The 16,019-nt window shown below is 41.4% G+C and overlaps 1 protein-coding gene across 1 annotated transcript; it reads left to right on the plus strand.

The window, feature by feature from the left end:
• Positions 1 to 230: 230 nt before the first annotated feature.
• LOC134549459 (hyaluronidase-1-like) lies at positions 231 to 9,327 on the plus strand. Its single transcript, XM_063395003.1, has 3 exons — positions 231 to 1,148; positions 7,687 to 7,776; positions 8,899 to 9,327. Exons 1-3 carry the CDS (start codon positions 231 to 233, stop codon positions 9,325 to 9,327), a joined length of 1,437 nt encoding a protein of 478 aa, XP_063251073.1.
• The last annotated feature ends 6,692 nt before the right edge of the window (positions 9,328 to 16,019 follow it).

Below are 16,019 nucleotides of genomic sequence, written 5' to 3' on the forward strand. Positions count from 1 at the left end.
CAGTGTAGTCTATCAAAAAGGTTTTCAAAGCATTTGAAAGTAGTGTTAACTTTTACAAGTTCAGTTTTGACTTTTCTCTCTTTGCGCTGAGTTTAATGTTATCAAAAGCAAATCAAACCAAAAGACATTCTCTTATCATCAAATCCGCCTCCATGCTGCCCTTCTAACGTCTCATCTTGGTTTTGTTTTCAAGAGCTCACCGTAGCAGTTTCCCAGAAGGAGACCGAGCCATGCCTGCCGGGGTCGCGCAGCTGGCGGTGTTGGCCCTGCTCTCCCTGGCGGGCGCTCAGCCGCCCAAGCCGGCGCGGGCCCCGCTGGCCCTGCACAGGCCCTTCATGGTGGTCTGGAACGCGCCCACCGAGCAGTGCAGGCTGCGCTACAAGGTGGACCTGGACCTCGGCGTTTTCGACATCGCGGCCAACGTCAACGAGACTCTGAGCGGGTCCAACGTGACCATCTTCTACCACACACATTTGGGATACTATCCCTACTACTCAGATAACGGAGAGCCTGTTAATGGAGGGCTGCCTCAGAATGAAAGTCTTATCAGACACCTTAGCAAAGCAAAGTCTGACATTGACTGTTGCATACCCATGAAAAAATTTCAGGGACTTGCAGTCATCGACTGGGAAAACTGGAGGCCCCAGTGGGATAGGAACTGGGGCAATAAAAGCATTTACAGAAATAAATCTCTCGAGATTGTCAGGAAACGGCATCCTCGGTGGTCAGAGGACAAAATTAGGAAAGTGGCTAAAGAGGAATTTGAAAATGCTGGCAGGAGTTTCATGAATAACACCATCCTTCTGGCAGAGCATATGAGACCCAACGGTTTGTGGGGCTACTACCTTTACCCAGACTGCTACAATTACGACTACAAAGAACACCCCCAAACGTACACTGGGAAATGCCCACCCATTGAGTCATTCCGCAACGACCTCCTGCTCTGGCTGTGGAAGGAAAGCACTGCTCTTTACCCTTCCATATATCTGGATTATGTACTGAAGTCGAGTCCAAATGCACTAAAATTTGTTCACTATCGGGTTAAAGAGGCAATACGTGTTGCCTCAATTGCGAGACAAGACTATGTTTTGCCTGTGTTTGTTTACTCCAGACCATTTTATGCCTATACTTTTCATGTTTTAACAGAGGTAAGCAGACAGATTTCTTTCAAAATTTAGAAATTAGAAATAGCCTCTTAGAAAAAATATGGCCTAAAAGGTTTTCCTGTATAAAAGCACTTAGGCATTTGTTTTTGATATTTAAGGCAGCCCCCTGAGAGGAAATACTGTGGTCACAGTGCAATACTCCGTGTCTTTTAAGAGTTAATATTGCAGTGGCTTGGTCTACCTCTGTAAGATAACATTGTATATTTTTAATGAAGGTAATTTAGAAAAAAAGTATACAGAAATATATTCCTCAAGGAAGTAATTAATTCTGCTATTTTTATTCTTCAGGGCAGCTTGTGAAATGAGCTTGACAGATTCTGTGAAGTTTAAAATTAATAAGTGCAATGGAAAGATAAACTTTCATGAGAAAGGAGCCTCAAGGCTTTTTTGTTTCTTTGTGCAAATGTAAATTCATTCAGTATAGAAATAAACTAGTCAAGTAAAGTAATCTGTCCTGGAGTTCCTAACTCCTGCATGATGAGTATTGGCCATCTGTCTCTCTTTTCAGAAGTACATCTTCATGTCTAACATTTAGCGATAAACTGTGGAGTCCTTTTATCAAAGAAACCTACTTTTTGAGTCATACAATGTTTCATCAACCAGTGATCAAGTGCATATGTAAATATGTAGTGGTCACAGCAATGGTGGTAAATTATGTATGTACAAATCTCAAACTTTCTGGATATGTAATGATGATTGTTGCTCTGACATTGTTTATGCGCATAATAGGGATGCACAGACACTTACTCAGTTCTCTAATGGTTGCCTCAAGTGTCAAAAGTTTTTCTTTGGTTTCTATTAATTCCATGAGAAAGGAGAAAATCTGGGACAGAAAACTCATAGAAATAACCCCTTGATGACAAAGGGCAGCAGGGGGGTGTTCCCTCCCTTTATTTTATGGAGACCTGCATGAGACATTCCTTCCAATGCTGCCAGAGACAAGTTCTTGACTCAAACTAGAACAGATAAAGAGAGACAAGTGGCAAGAGAAAAGGCAAAGTTCAGCCCAGTGAACCACAGGCTGTGGGAGGCTTCAGCCTGGAGCTAGAGCTGAGGAGGTGCAGCAGATCCCTGAGAGCCTAAGAAATGTTTCAGGCTGGCCTGAGGAAGCAAATTGTACGTAGAAGTAATTGGGAATTTGGTCTGGTTTATTTTCAGCAACCAGGAACTCTCTGGAGCTGTTTTCTCTGTGGAAATCAGAGCTGCTAGCTGACTCAGAAATTATGGGCAGATAGGCCAGTCTAGTCCTGAAGGCAAGGAGTCACTGGGGTCAGTGCAGGCAGGCTGCCATCCAGAACACCTTCACCGAAGAACTCAGGCTAGGACATACATTAGAATTCTTCAAATGCAGTCTGTAATAATAAATTTTTATAAAATTAATTAGTCCCTTGATCAATATAAAAATACCATGAATGTTACTGAAAGCTGTGAAAACTAACATGCAGTTACCAGTTATGTGTGAGTTCAAAATCTGTGGTGGTAGATAGTTACTGTTTTACCTTAAGCTAAGAACAGTAAAGTAGTAATTTGGAGTGATGATCCTCAGGTTACATTCTTTAACTCACTAGCCTGTTTTCCAGTTGCATGAAGCCATTTATTTTTGGATGTTTGAAAGATTGCTTTACAACTCTGCAGCCAGGAAAGATCTTTGCATAGCAAGAGACACATATTTGGATTATCCTCCACTACCTATGTTCTAATGAGGACAGCATGGGCAGGGTCCTCAACATGGGACTAAGGCTTAATGTGTCCAGACTATACACATCATCTGTGAAAACAGCTTGGGGTCTGACAGGAACTTGCAGGGTTGTATTTAAAAAACCTTCTACGTAGAAATGATCCAGAAAATAATGTTCTTGTATTCTTTCATAGCCCTGGAGCCCTAGGATAATTTAAATGTGGTTTGTATGTTCAGATTTTAGACTAGATTGAAGCTTCTCATTTGACTCATGCCATGCCCCTAAGTGATGCTCACAAAGTTCCACGGCATGAAACCTCTGAGCTCCAGAAACAGTGTGCATGAAAGTGACAAAGAAAAGTTCCCAGGACATTGAGGGTAAATGGCCACGGAAAAATTGGGACAGTAGGCAGATGGGATAGTTACCTGACCTTCGGCAGGGACTGGGTCAGGACAACCACAGCCTTGCTCCATTGAGCTGTGCAAGAGCTGTTCTTTCTAGTCCAACAGAAATACTACTGACATTTAAGACTTGTGTGCAAGCCCTTCTGTAGCAAGGGCTTATGTGAAATTGCACAGTGGAGTCAGAAAAAATGGTTGTGAGTCAGAGGCACTGAGGGAGAGACACAGGTCTATCAAACCTTCAGAAAGATGAGACAGCAGGTCCCAGACAGATGCTGTACCTGTGTGTGCTGTACCTTTCACCCCGACTGCATCTGGAAATCAGGTGACTTGTGCATAAGGTGTCTGAGAAATTAATCCTGCTTTTTATCTTGGAAACAATTTATATATTCTGAATTGGGATTCAAATCATTATGAAAGGTTTTTGTATTTGCTAGAAATGTGTATAAGCAGTTTGCCATCTGTAGGGTATTTTGGAACTTTCTGATTAGACAATTCACTAGTAAGCGTGTGGGAGAGGGAAGTCACACAGTAGCATCTGTGCTTCCTGACTAGATGACTGAAATCATTAATAAAACAGGATGACAAATGATTAATAATGGATAGCAATCCTGTTTTTCCCCTACAGATAGTCTGCTCTGATAGCCAGGGGTGCATGTGTATAGAGACCAACCCCTGCAACCATGCCAGGCTTGAACCACTATTGCTGAACATAGAAAACTCTTGTCTGTAGCTAAGGCTCTTCAAGATTACAGATATACTTGTTCTTCTCTTGACATATAACTAGAACTGACTGTCTTGTTTCATCTCGAGCTCCAAAACTGATGGTTTAGTTCACCTCCTATTCTTTTAAGGTTCAGTACAGTGACTTGAGTGATCTAAATACAAAGAAATATTGCCAGACACTAGAGCCTCCTCCTCCCTGCCAAATCAAGAGTCCACTTGGGGATAGCCCAGCCTAGTCTTGAGGACCTTAGGTAGTTGCACTTTGCCCCCAAAAGCGTGAACAAGAATGAGCACGACAAAGGAAGAAGCTCTGTTGACTTGTTAATCATTTGGACAAATACCAGTCGCCAAAGTCTGATACAAGGAACAAATTCCCCAGCTAGATATTAATACTTAAATATCTCTCTATTTTTTTTTTTAAATTGCATGTTTTCTTCCATATGAGGCTTTTATTACACTCAAAGAAGAGTCATGCCAGCAAGCCCCCATCAATGCCAAGCTGTGCTGTGTGAGAAGGGGCACTTGGTTCACTCCCAAAAGCAGGACTGCTGTGTCTGAGGCTGCTGGTGGAGTTCATGTGTCTCATTCAGTTCTTCACAGGGGCTCCTCCTTATCTCTGGCTATAATTATGCCATTCTCAGCTATTAGGGGATGCACATATCTTTCCTTTTCTCAAAGTGCCCAAATGAAGAACAAAATCTTTATTTTCTAACCCTATCTGTGGCAGAGGAGGAGGAAGAAGGGGTGGTGCCTCCTTCTTTGTATGACCATCCACTGGTCAGAGAGCCTGCTTCTGTTGCAGAAGTTCTTGTCTCTGTTTCTTCCCAACCTGCTCAGGATGAACCCAGCACCTTGTGCCAGGCACCAGAAAAGAGTTAAGGAATCATCAGACCAAAAAGAACATGCTATAAGAGCAAAAATAAGAGCAAGGGTGCAACCTCCTATGCATAGGTCATTTGGAGAAGAGCCTTTCTGTGTTGATGGCCTTTGAGGTATTGAGCCTGACACATTAATTCAGTAACAGACTTAACTATGCCTAAAAATGACAGTCAGGAACCTTACATCTTTCCTATGGGCAGGTTACATAATTATTAACACAAATTTATCATGAGCTGTAGTCAGGTTCCCACTTATTTCTCTTTCTCTCCTTTGAACCTTCCTTGAGCTGGTGCAAACTGAAATGGCATCAGACAGGGATGTCATCTGAAACCTCAGGATGAAGGGAACCCTCTCCAGAGGGTTATCTGGAGATTGTGCATCAGCCAACTCTTTCTATTTCTCTCTTCTTCTGGAAGGACTCTTAGCACTTGACCTTTGTTCCAAAGAATACAAAAAGAAGAAATGTAAGGTGTAAGGAAAGTGTTTAAATGTAGTCCTATACAATATCTGTGTGGTGAACTGCTGTTTTCATCAGCATCTAGCATCTGTGCAGGTTCTGTAAAATTCCTTTAAGAATCCTTAGGAAAACATACCTTTCAATAAAATGCCAAATTTTGGCCTTAACCCAAGATAAGTGCTGAATTTCTCAATGTTGTGAAGATGGCAATTCTAGATTACGGGAAAATGGAAGAGTAGGTGCCTCAGGAACCTTAGGTGTGAAATTATCAGTGCCATTGGATTTCACACATCTGGGGGCCTGGATGAACTTTAAGGATTAGCTTGGTCAGTTTTATATCCATATGAATTTTTGTGGGTCTGGTAAAAGTAACAAAAGAAAGATGTGGAATATGGGGTTATAAAAACTAGTTTTACTGATTTCTGGTCAAGCACTCTGATTCCCAGAGCATATTACTTACAACAAGTTTATTTCAGGGTTTGCTCAGGTCTTAGTTCATCCAACAATGCTAAATACTTATTGATTATTTATTCTGGAGGTCTGATAAGTTTTAATTAATTTCTTAATGAGATCTGAAATGTGTTAGTGCAAAATCATTCAACCGTCATGTGAGTAATCTAGAATCACAGTTCAGTCTTTGCATCTAGGTAAACTTCATAAAATCTGTTGCAGATGACAACGGCCTGGGAACCCTCATTACCAACACATCAGACTGTATTTTACATTCTTTTAACATTTGATATTTTGATCTTTAATTAAGATACTCTTTTTTTTTTAACTGATTCATTAATTAATTCCTGTAGGAAATACCTCTCCTCCTTAACCCCCTTGAAAATAACACCTGCAGGCCACACCACAATCCTTTAAAACGTACTACTGCTCTGTATACTTTTACGAGTAATGGCAGTCTCTAAAAGACTGTTTGGGTGATCAGCAGCAACATGAGCTTCAGGCAAGACCAGTTATATTTAAATCATTCTGAACTCTGCACTAAGAGCTGGGAGGCAAGCTCTACTCTTCCAGACTTTTGCAGGTTTCCAACCTTTAGTAAAGGATCAAAGCCCCTGCTCACTTTGAATTCTCTCTAATTGTCTTCAACTCTTCAATGTAGTTTCCCACTACATTTATTTGTGGATTTTTTATATCTCTTAGGCCGCAAATGTTTCAGGAATGGAAATTCCATAACTATGCGTTGATAAATCAACAGGTCCACTTACACAGAGGAATATATTATTTAGTAGTAAGTAATAATAACTTGTCCTAATAAGTAATAATGGTTCTTCCACTCTGTAATTTTGCTTTTCTAAATTTGCCACCACTGTACTGAGATAATTTGCTGGTATTTTTGATTGTTCTCTAGTTAAAGAGCTGCAAAGACTGTATAAAAGACCATAAATGTCTTTTAAAAGGAATTTTCTCTTTGTCAAATTGAGAAATATCATAATGTCTGTCATTACAAATACTGACCAGGAATTACTTTTTAATCAATTACTGTGGACAGAAATAGTTTTAGATGTAATTGGTTATGCCTTGAAATTTGGGGGATGAAGTTCCTTCCTACATATTTTTGAAGATTTAATTGCATTTTTCTGGACACAATATTCATAATCTCAGAGAATGTCTTTAAGACACTTGCAAGATACATTGCCACGCTGCTGGCAAGGCACTGGTGACTCCTGTTCAACACTCAAGCTGCTCTGGGTAGAGTTGAGTATTGCTATTGTTACAACTCAGTTCCTTATTGGTTCAGTTCTAAAAGTGGACATGGTTAAACCAATATGCAAATGTGTGGGTTTTTTCCCTCCACTTGGCATTTGTAGCAGGGAGAGAGGTTCATTTTTTGAAGATGTGTTTCTTGGACTAATGGCACTCATGCTGGTAAAAACAGCAGTCCTGTAACTCTGCTGGCATGGCTAAAGCAGCACGAGTTGGACTCCTGCCTAAAGCCATCGACTACAAGCAGACACTGTAAGGGTGATCCAGTGATGTGTGATCACACTGACCGTCACTTGCCAAAAATGTCACCTAGGTAGGTTGGTACCTTGGTAATCACTCAAAGACTAGTGGATAAAATAGATCATTAAATTCTTACTCCACTGCCTTGGTTGGAGGAACCCTTGTGAACAAACTATAAAAATTTCATTATTTAGTGGGCACCCATGTAAACCTTCAGAGACACAGAAGAGCTTTCTAACCTAAACAGTGATTTTATTGTGAAGAATATACTGCAGGACCAATGTTGCCTCTGGGGAAAGAAAAAAAAGAAAAGGGAAGGAAAAAAAAAAAAAAAGAGTGATGCTTGTATCCCAGTGGGTTTTTTTTACTTTTACTTTTGCATATTTGTTTTTCTCATGTGTGGATTTGGCCTTCTTTTTCAGCGAGATCTGGTCAATACCATCGGGGAGAGCGCAGCTTTGGGAGCAGCTGGAGTTGTTCTCTGGGGCAGTATGCAATACGCCAGCTCAAAGGTGGGTCCTGTCAGTTCACCAGTTCTTAGGAATCACCTCAGTGGCTCTTGTCTGCCACCACACCCTCCACAGAACCGATCTACCTTTATCAGTGTCATCAGCCAACAACTGAGGATGATGACTCAGTACACCTTCAGGTCTCAATAATTCTGCTAGGCTGAAAAGTCCCAATGCTCCAGAGCGCATTGCTTTGGGCAGGTCATTTGTAGCTCAGTGGAATAGTAAGTCCAGGTGAGGAGAAACATGTTTCAAAAAAATGCCTACAAATATAAGCACAGCTTGTTTTACAGTGTTCTACTTTGTAACTATGGCAGTTGTCCGGTTAGACTGGGAAGGATTGGAGTCTGCAGGTGAGGTATTTTCTCTAGTTGCTAATCTTGAAGTGTCACTTGGAAATTAATGTCACAAGATAAGCCCTAGTTACTTCTCTCAGGTTTTTCAGACTTACATTAATAAACCTTGTGGAGATGGGAGGCAGCACTGGAGTTTCCTAGGAGGCATGGCAGGATAGCCCCCACTCCTAAACCTGGGCTTTGGTGCCCACCCTGCTTTTCATGCAGTCAGCTCTCCTACTCCTGAAGTCTCTGGCAAAGTATCACTGACTTGGTCAGAGGAACCAGGAAATCTGAACTGGAACTTTCTAGTTGCAATTGCAGCAAATTCTGTGCTGATTTATGAAAATTATGTGGCTCCTGGTAAACTGAATATATTGGAGTGATCAGGGCCAGAGTGGTGACTTAATTTGTTCTTCAAAGCCTGTTAATCCCATGCACTTCTCCTAGTCAGCAGTTACCAGAAATCTCTACTTAAGCAACCAGTTAGTCTCAGATATGAACCATATGAACACTCTGCTTCCTGGGATGACTCTGAGTCTCACACTATGTGTTCCTACCAGGCACTCAAATAGAAACTATAGTAGAGGTCAATACTTTTCTAATCTTACGCATGGAAATAAACTCATTTAAACCAAATAGATCGTTCCAGTATGCAACTCCAACCAGATTTATCTCAATGGATTACTTTAGGCAAGAACAGCTTACTTCCAGCACCTTTTTAGACACGATAAGCTTAAGCATAGTGCTCATTGCTGAGAAATGTGCCGTGGTCTCTCCCTGTTCACAGGAGAGCTGCCTGACTGTGAAGCGGTACATCGACGGCCCTCTAGGACATTATGTCATCAACGTGACCTCGGCAGCCAAGCTCTGCAGCAAGGTCCTGTGCAAGAAGAACGGGCGGTGTGTCCGCAGACACAGCGGCTCTCCCGCCTACCTCCACCTGTCCCCCGCCGAGTTCAAGATCCACGGCCGCCACTCCCAGGGGGGCCCCGGCTTCCAGGTGACGGGGGAACCCAGCCGGGAGAGCATTGAAGCCATGAAGCAGAGGTTTATTTGTCAGTGCTACCAGGGCTGGACAGGGATATTTTGTGAATTGCCTGACCAAGGGCCATTGGAACACTGGGTTCATGTAGTGTTTAGTAGATCAAGAAAACAAAGCCTTTTTATCTCCCTCTTAGGAGTCATGCAGCTTCTTCTGCTTTGTTCTAGGCATTAAGGTCTTCCTAAAGCTGTGCAAGGGAATAAAAATGGTGCCTCTAAGAGTTCTATTTCTTAAAAAAAAATATTATAAAGGGAAAAGGCATTCTTGATTAAATAATTTTATTCTGTTTTAGTCATTTTTGACTCCTGGAACTTTTTTAGACTTTAAAAATTTTGAAAGCATTTTTTTACCAGCTCCTTCACTCCTACCTTGTATTTTACTCGTGTTCGACAGATAAAGATTCTGTTGTTGCAGTAGAAGTTTTACCTGAGGGAAAAAAAGTTGAATGAACTTGTACAAAGATTCAACCATGTAGAAGTTCAAAAAGAAGAACACAGAACCTCTTTGTTTCAGGGCTGGGTGATTTAACATGGTGTTGAGGAAAGTCTTGTGGACCACGGACTGGGAACTGATCTCTTCAGCTCTTGCTGAAATCAAGTGGTACATTGTGTGAACAGCTGCACTGTGCCCAGAGCCACATCCATTGATCCTACTGCTTCTGCATAAGACATGAGAAGAGTATAGAGTTATACATCAGCACACACTTTTAAAAATTTATATTTCAGTATTCCAAGGCCTAATTTGATTCATGTTACTTCTAGAGGTATCGGTATTTCCAGTACTAGTGTTCTACCATCAGTTTCAAAGATACTGTCTGGCTGAACACCTCTGCAATTACTTTTGGGTGAGGAAATTCTGAGCTCTGAGAGCAGTGCTGGCAGCTGGCACCCAGCAGCACTTCTTCCTGGGCAGGAAATAGGGAAGCCATTTGCTTCCTGACGCCTGGGTGAGCTTCTTTGCTCACCCCAACCCCTTGGGAAGGATGCATCCCTGCTGCCTTTGGAGCTGCTGCAGGTCTTTGCTTTCTGCTGGCTGGTCAGTGAGTGAGAAAGGAGAACAGCCTGACAGATCCTACTGTCACTGTGCATTTCCCTCAGCAGGTCAGGAGAAAATGAAGAACTCTATTCATTGAAACATTTTGGCTTGCAGCCTTTGGCTCCAGACGAGGACCTCTCTGAAGGTGGTATAGCTTAATGAACTACTGATTACGGGTTAATTTAGCATCCATAACACGCTGTTATGTCAGGCTGTGCCATGTCCATTTGCAGTTATTCATTGATTCATGTTCATGTGTGAACAAATGTATTCTGTCAAAGACCTATCTGTCTTCCACATAGCCTTTCAATGTGACGAACAATGGATGCTTTCACTGAATTGAAGACAAGCCCAAGAAATTTCCTACACCTCTCTGACTTACTAAATTAATTTTATTTGAGGTGTTTGTATGATGTGTTGGGCTGAGTATTGTTCCAGATCACGGACATAGACATTAATAAGAAACCCACATATGGGTCTAAGACTTAATTTTTGCCCTTCCTAGTGTCTATATTGATCATCTGTGGCCTGACTACATTGCTCACATTACACAGTACCCTATTTCTGAGCAGTTTGATTAAAATCATCAAGTCTATACGGAAAACATACTCAACTGTGTAGGGAGATCTGAATCTGGCTCTTATCCAGGTCCCCTTCTTGAGACTGTCCTAAATTACTTTAAAAATTAACATGTCCCTATGAATTATAATCTGCTGTATTCTCTGTAATCTCCTTATCTCTGAACATTTCTTCATGGTAACCCCACATAATAAAAACTATCTTTACTTTGCCCAAACCAGATTCACAGCTGGTGTGAAGGGTGATGCTCAGATTCACTTGAACCAAAGATCCAGCTCATTACAGATGTGCAGTGGATCTTAAGGCTGTCTTTAAACCTAGACACTGAAATTGAACAGACTTCAGTTAAATAGAGACTGAGTGACTTGGGGCCTATAGTGAGTCATTGTCATGTCGTGCTGAGAAGGTACAGGAGAGCTTTCCCACTGACCTTTTGCTTTGTAATGTGTAACAGCAAGGATGACAGCAAAAGTAAAGGTAAAAAACTTCCTTATTTTGGTGGGGGAGAGGAAGGATTAAAATTGAAGTTTAGAAAAACTGACAGCTATTAAGAGCTAAGCCTTTAAATGGAAGTTATTGTGTTTACCTTATAAAATATTTATATCTATGTCTATAGATATATTCTGCTTTACGTTCTTTAGTCAGTTCAGATTTTGTTAAACTTTAAGGTAACTTACACCTACTTGAGAGCATAGAAACTATTAGCCCAGTTTTGCTCAATACCTGTCGCCAACGTCTGTCTCTATTTAAATTAGATGCTCCTGGTTTGTGTAATGCTGTCCCACAGAGCTGAAGTGAAAATTTTGTAATGCTTATGTACTGTGTCAGTGAAATGTGTTTATAAAATGTCCTGTGTCACTTCATAATGTGTTTTCATTATTTCTGTATACTTATAAGAATAAATGATGTTGAGACTTAAATGGACGATTTATTTGGGTAGCATAAATTCAATTAAACTGACATAAGGTCTTCATCAGCTAAAGTTCTGGGAATTTGTGGGAAATTTATGCAAACTAAACAAATGCTGTGGGTGAAATGTTCCTGTTGCTGATTCAGTCTGTGGTGTTTATCTTGTATGAGGAAATGCTGGTAGAGATCTATACAAGTACATAAGGCTCTGTCAGTTTATGTCAGGTCTGAATTTGTCCAGTGGTTCTTCTTTAGCCTAGGGCACAATTTCACACAGAAGAGTGTGTGATGTCTGTGGTAGTTCATCTATCTGGACACAAAGGCCTTTCAATTTGGGTCAAATATTTCTGTGAAGAACTGCGAGTCCTCTTCTGCATCTGCATCACTAGGTTGTCTTAGGCAGAAGAGCCAAATCAGAATTTGGTCTAGGCTTTTTAATAATTATTAAAGGAATCAAGTATCTAAGTGAAAGTAATTTTACAATTTCATTTCTATTGCACCAAGTTAGAACCCTTTCTTTTGTGAAGAAAACATTTACCAGTTGACAACGTCCCTGGAAGAGGTGGAGTTGGAGGTAGCTCTGCTGCTGACTGAGGACAGCTAGAAGTTGCACATATGAACATAAGGTATCTCATGTCTTGAGTGTCCCCATGTGGTACCACCAACTACACCAGACAGTACCAAAGTTAGGATGTATTGGATTCCTTAGCTCCACAAACGGGTCACCTTCCAGGAGAGGGTCACTATGTGGTGCTGCATTTGTGCCCTTTACCAGGGAGAATCCAGGGTGGAATCATGCCAGGTTAGCTGGAAACTGATGCTGGGCAGGACCACAGAGCATGCACCACATGAAGAAACATGAAATATAGTCAAAACCTTGGTAATAAGCATTTTTTTTCTTCAGCTACCCTTAAATTAATACTACTCTTAAAATTAAATTATGAACTAATTGGTTCACTTAGCACAGGTTGTATGGGTCAGGTTTGGAGAGACATGGTCCAGCTTGTATATGTAGTACAACTATTGGAGAAGGGAGAGTTTGAAGCAGCAGAGAACATTTACAATGATGTCCTTAGCTAGAACCAGTACGTAAACAACAGATACTGATTTGCAGAGACAACAGAAATAAGAATTTGATTTATTTTATCTGAACCACTTCTGCTTCAAGACGATCATGGATCCAGACCCCAATTCTTCCCAAATGCTGAGCTATAGACTCCTCTAATTAGCTGAGGATAAACAATACCAACACACTGACAGGCTTTCAGCTTTTATCAAGTTTTCTGATTTAGCACTCAAAAACTTTGAAATTTAGGGAAATAGTATGCTTATTTCCTATTTCTCTCTCACCACAGTTGGGTCTTGCACTTAATAAAATTTTATTTTGAGCAACTCTTAAAATATCAAAAGTCCGGGACTCATTTTGTTCCACTTCAGTCTGAATGGTAAATGTGTGGGACTGTGGTTCCAACTTGACTAGCTTTAGGTGCCACTGGCATCTCCTTTCCACTCCCAAACTTTCCTCTCACTCCCATCCATCCATCCATCCATCATGGTGCGCTGTTCCCTGCTTCTTCTGGCACAGCTGTTCAGGGACCCTTGACCTGATCTGGATTGGGAAACCCTTCAGATCAAAGGTTCCCTTGTCAAAACACAGGTGTTTTCCCACAGTGCTTTTTTTTCTGAAAGTCACATTAATTCCTCTATCTGACTCACATGGTTCTGCCCATAGTGTTGAGCCAGCTCTAAGGAAGTGGACAAAACCCACAAGGAAGTGGTAACAAAGCCATCAGCCGAGTATCGTCACCCAAGACATTAAATTGTGAGTAAGCAGCCTTGGCATGCATTGGTAGATCAGCCAAGGCTCACCCAGCCCGTGCCCGGGTCTGTGTGGAGGGGGGAAAGGCAGTGCTGGCAGCTCTGCCCTCCTCCCTGCCTCCATGGGCAACAGTGGGCACCACATCCATCCAAGGAGGGGATACTGCCATGCCAGGGCACCTGCTGCACTCCCCCAAAACTGAGGGCTCCTTGCGGTGACCTGCCCAGACCTTGGTGCCTCACAAGATGGCAAAGTCAGGATAAGTAAAACTCTCCTGACGTGGCCCAGCTCAGGAACATGGATATTTAATGTGTTTTCTGAACTACCCTTTTGCCACTGAATCTTAAAATTGAAAAAAGATGAGAAAGGCTTCCTGGCTGAACATAATCATGTGGCTTTTTTGTGTTCCATCAGCTTTTTCCAAATGCAGTGTTCTTGGCTAGGGTTAGTGGCTGTGTAAAAATGGGAATGATAGGATTGTTTGGAAAGGAGCTAAAAGCTCTCAGCAATGAAACCAACAGAATGAAATGTCAGGCCAGTTTGTATTTGTAATACTGTATGTAAATACATTTTTGCATACAAATCTTCTTTTGAAACTCCTTACTAAGATTAAAAAAATGCTGTCCAAGTTAAAAAATTAGTTTTGCACTGAAACCATTTGTTGTAGATAATGAATTAGATTTACACATCATGCACAGTAAGGATACATGGAAGTTTTTTGCCAAAGAAACATTAATGTGATTGAGATGCTGTGGCAGCCACAACTTCTCTTTTTTTTAACCTTTCAGTACAAATAATTTCCCATCAATTTGTGCCAGACTCAGAGGGTGGGAGTGTTTGCAAACACAGGTTACTCTAAAATCAAGCTGGAAATTATAGTTCTGTACACTTTGAAGAACCATACTGACTGGGAACAGTGCATCTTCTCAGATACAAAAGTTCTATCTTTCCAAAGCCTAAGGAAAACCAATTCTGTTTTGTATTGCTTAACAAATTCAAAACCTCTGAGTTGTTGTCACTCAGCCGTAGCACCGTGTGCCTTGCACATACCATAGCATGAGGCAGTAAGGAGCAGCTAAAGTTCCCCTGGGGAAAGGGGGGAACTCCTTCAGTGGCTGCCCAAATGAAGTTTGATTTAACTTCTAGAGTTAACCTTGCTGCTTTAAATGGTTACAATGTATCAGATTATTGCCTGCTGAATATCAACAGAGTAACTCCACTGTGACATTTTTCTGATTCGAGGAACAGCTTGTTTAAGCTGTAACAAGAAAACAAGGGGATATGTGTATGTGTGTTGATATCCATATATATCTACATGCACATGTAAATGAGAGCATGCATGTTCATACTGTAATGCATGTGTCTGTGAGTTTGACTCAGAAGCAGTAGCACAATTCTGAGATATGAGACTTTGTTTTTCTGCCTGGCAGGAGCAAGCTTGGAGCAGTTGCACAACCTTATAGCCTGGCATGTACAGCCTGCCCTGCTGCATGGATTATGTCTATTATGTAACACCTTTTATATAGGAAGCTAACAGCATCTAACAAGCTAAAAATAAGCAGACTTCTATAATTTCAAACAACAATATTTTAAACTTTACTAATGTGGCTGCTTCTATTTCAACATAAATTTTGGCCTCTCCAAAAATTTTATTTACTTTTTGACTAGAGTGATATTTTAACATACTGGCAGCCTGTTTTCTCAGAAAAAAAATCAGAGGTCCTTTGTCATTTTCCCATTACAGTAAGAACTTTCCTAGTTTTATTTAAGTTGCTCTGCAATATCTATGAAAACAAAGCAGCCTAGAATATCAGTCCTGCATTTTTTTCCTCAGACAGTCAAGAAGTCTGATATTTATGAGCAACTTCTGGAAAAATGATCTCTGTTTTCATGGTAGTAATAACCTTCTCAGTCAATTAGACAGCAGATTATTAAAAACATTTCTTGTGTTGTTCCTTCTAATGCTGAATTTGCATGGTAAAACTAAAAGCATTTAGTTTTTCCCTCTGTTGAAGGTTCTCCTTACCTTGGCTTTGTGTCCACATGTCTTGTGAGCTGTGGAAACCCTGCAGGGCTGATGCCTCCCTCCTGGACAGCAATAAGGTCAGTGGCTCATGTACACAGAGGACAGCTGGGATTTTAGGTGACACTTGCATTCCCCTTGTGTTGTTACCCTTGCCCTCCATGTGTGGCTGCTCTTGCCTGTCCCCATCATGAGGAGAAGTCAGCATTTCAATGCCATGGGGACCTGCCTCTCCATTTCTGCACATAGCTCCCAATGGAAGTGTTAAAAAAGACTCATGGCAGGTATTGCCTCTCCCTTGCTGGGCTTAGCTCCACAGGCACAGGGAATACCCAAAGCCCTGGCAGGACAGTTTGATACAGGATTTCCCTACATGGGACACCACAGGCCCTAGTGACAGTTCTGATCTTCCTCCAGTGGCACCCAGTGAACACTGGCTCCAGGCAAGATGCAAGCTGGCCTTGGTAGGGACAGGACAGAGGCAGGGCCAGTGCAGACTGC

The sequence above is a fragment of the Prinia subflava genome, chromosome 4 (genome assembly GCF_021018805.1).
Source record: "Prinia subflava isolate CZ2003 ecotype Zambia chromosome 4, Cam_Psub_1.2, whole genome shotgun sequence".
NCBI classification, from domain to species: Eukaryota; Metazoa; Chordata; class Aves; order Passeriformes; family Cisticolidae; genus Prinia; species Prinia subflava.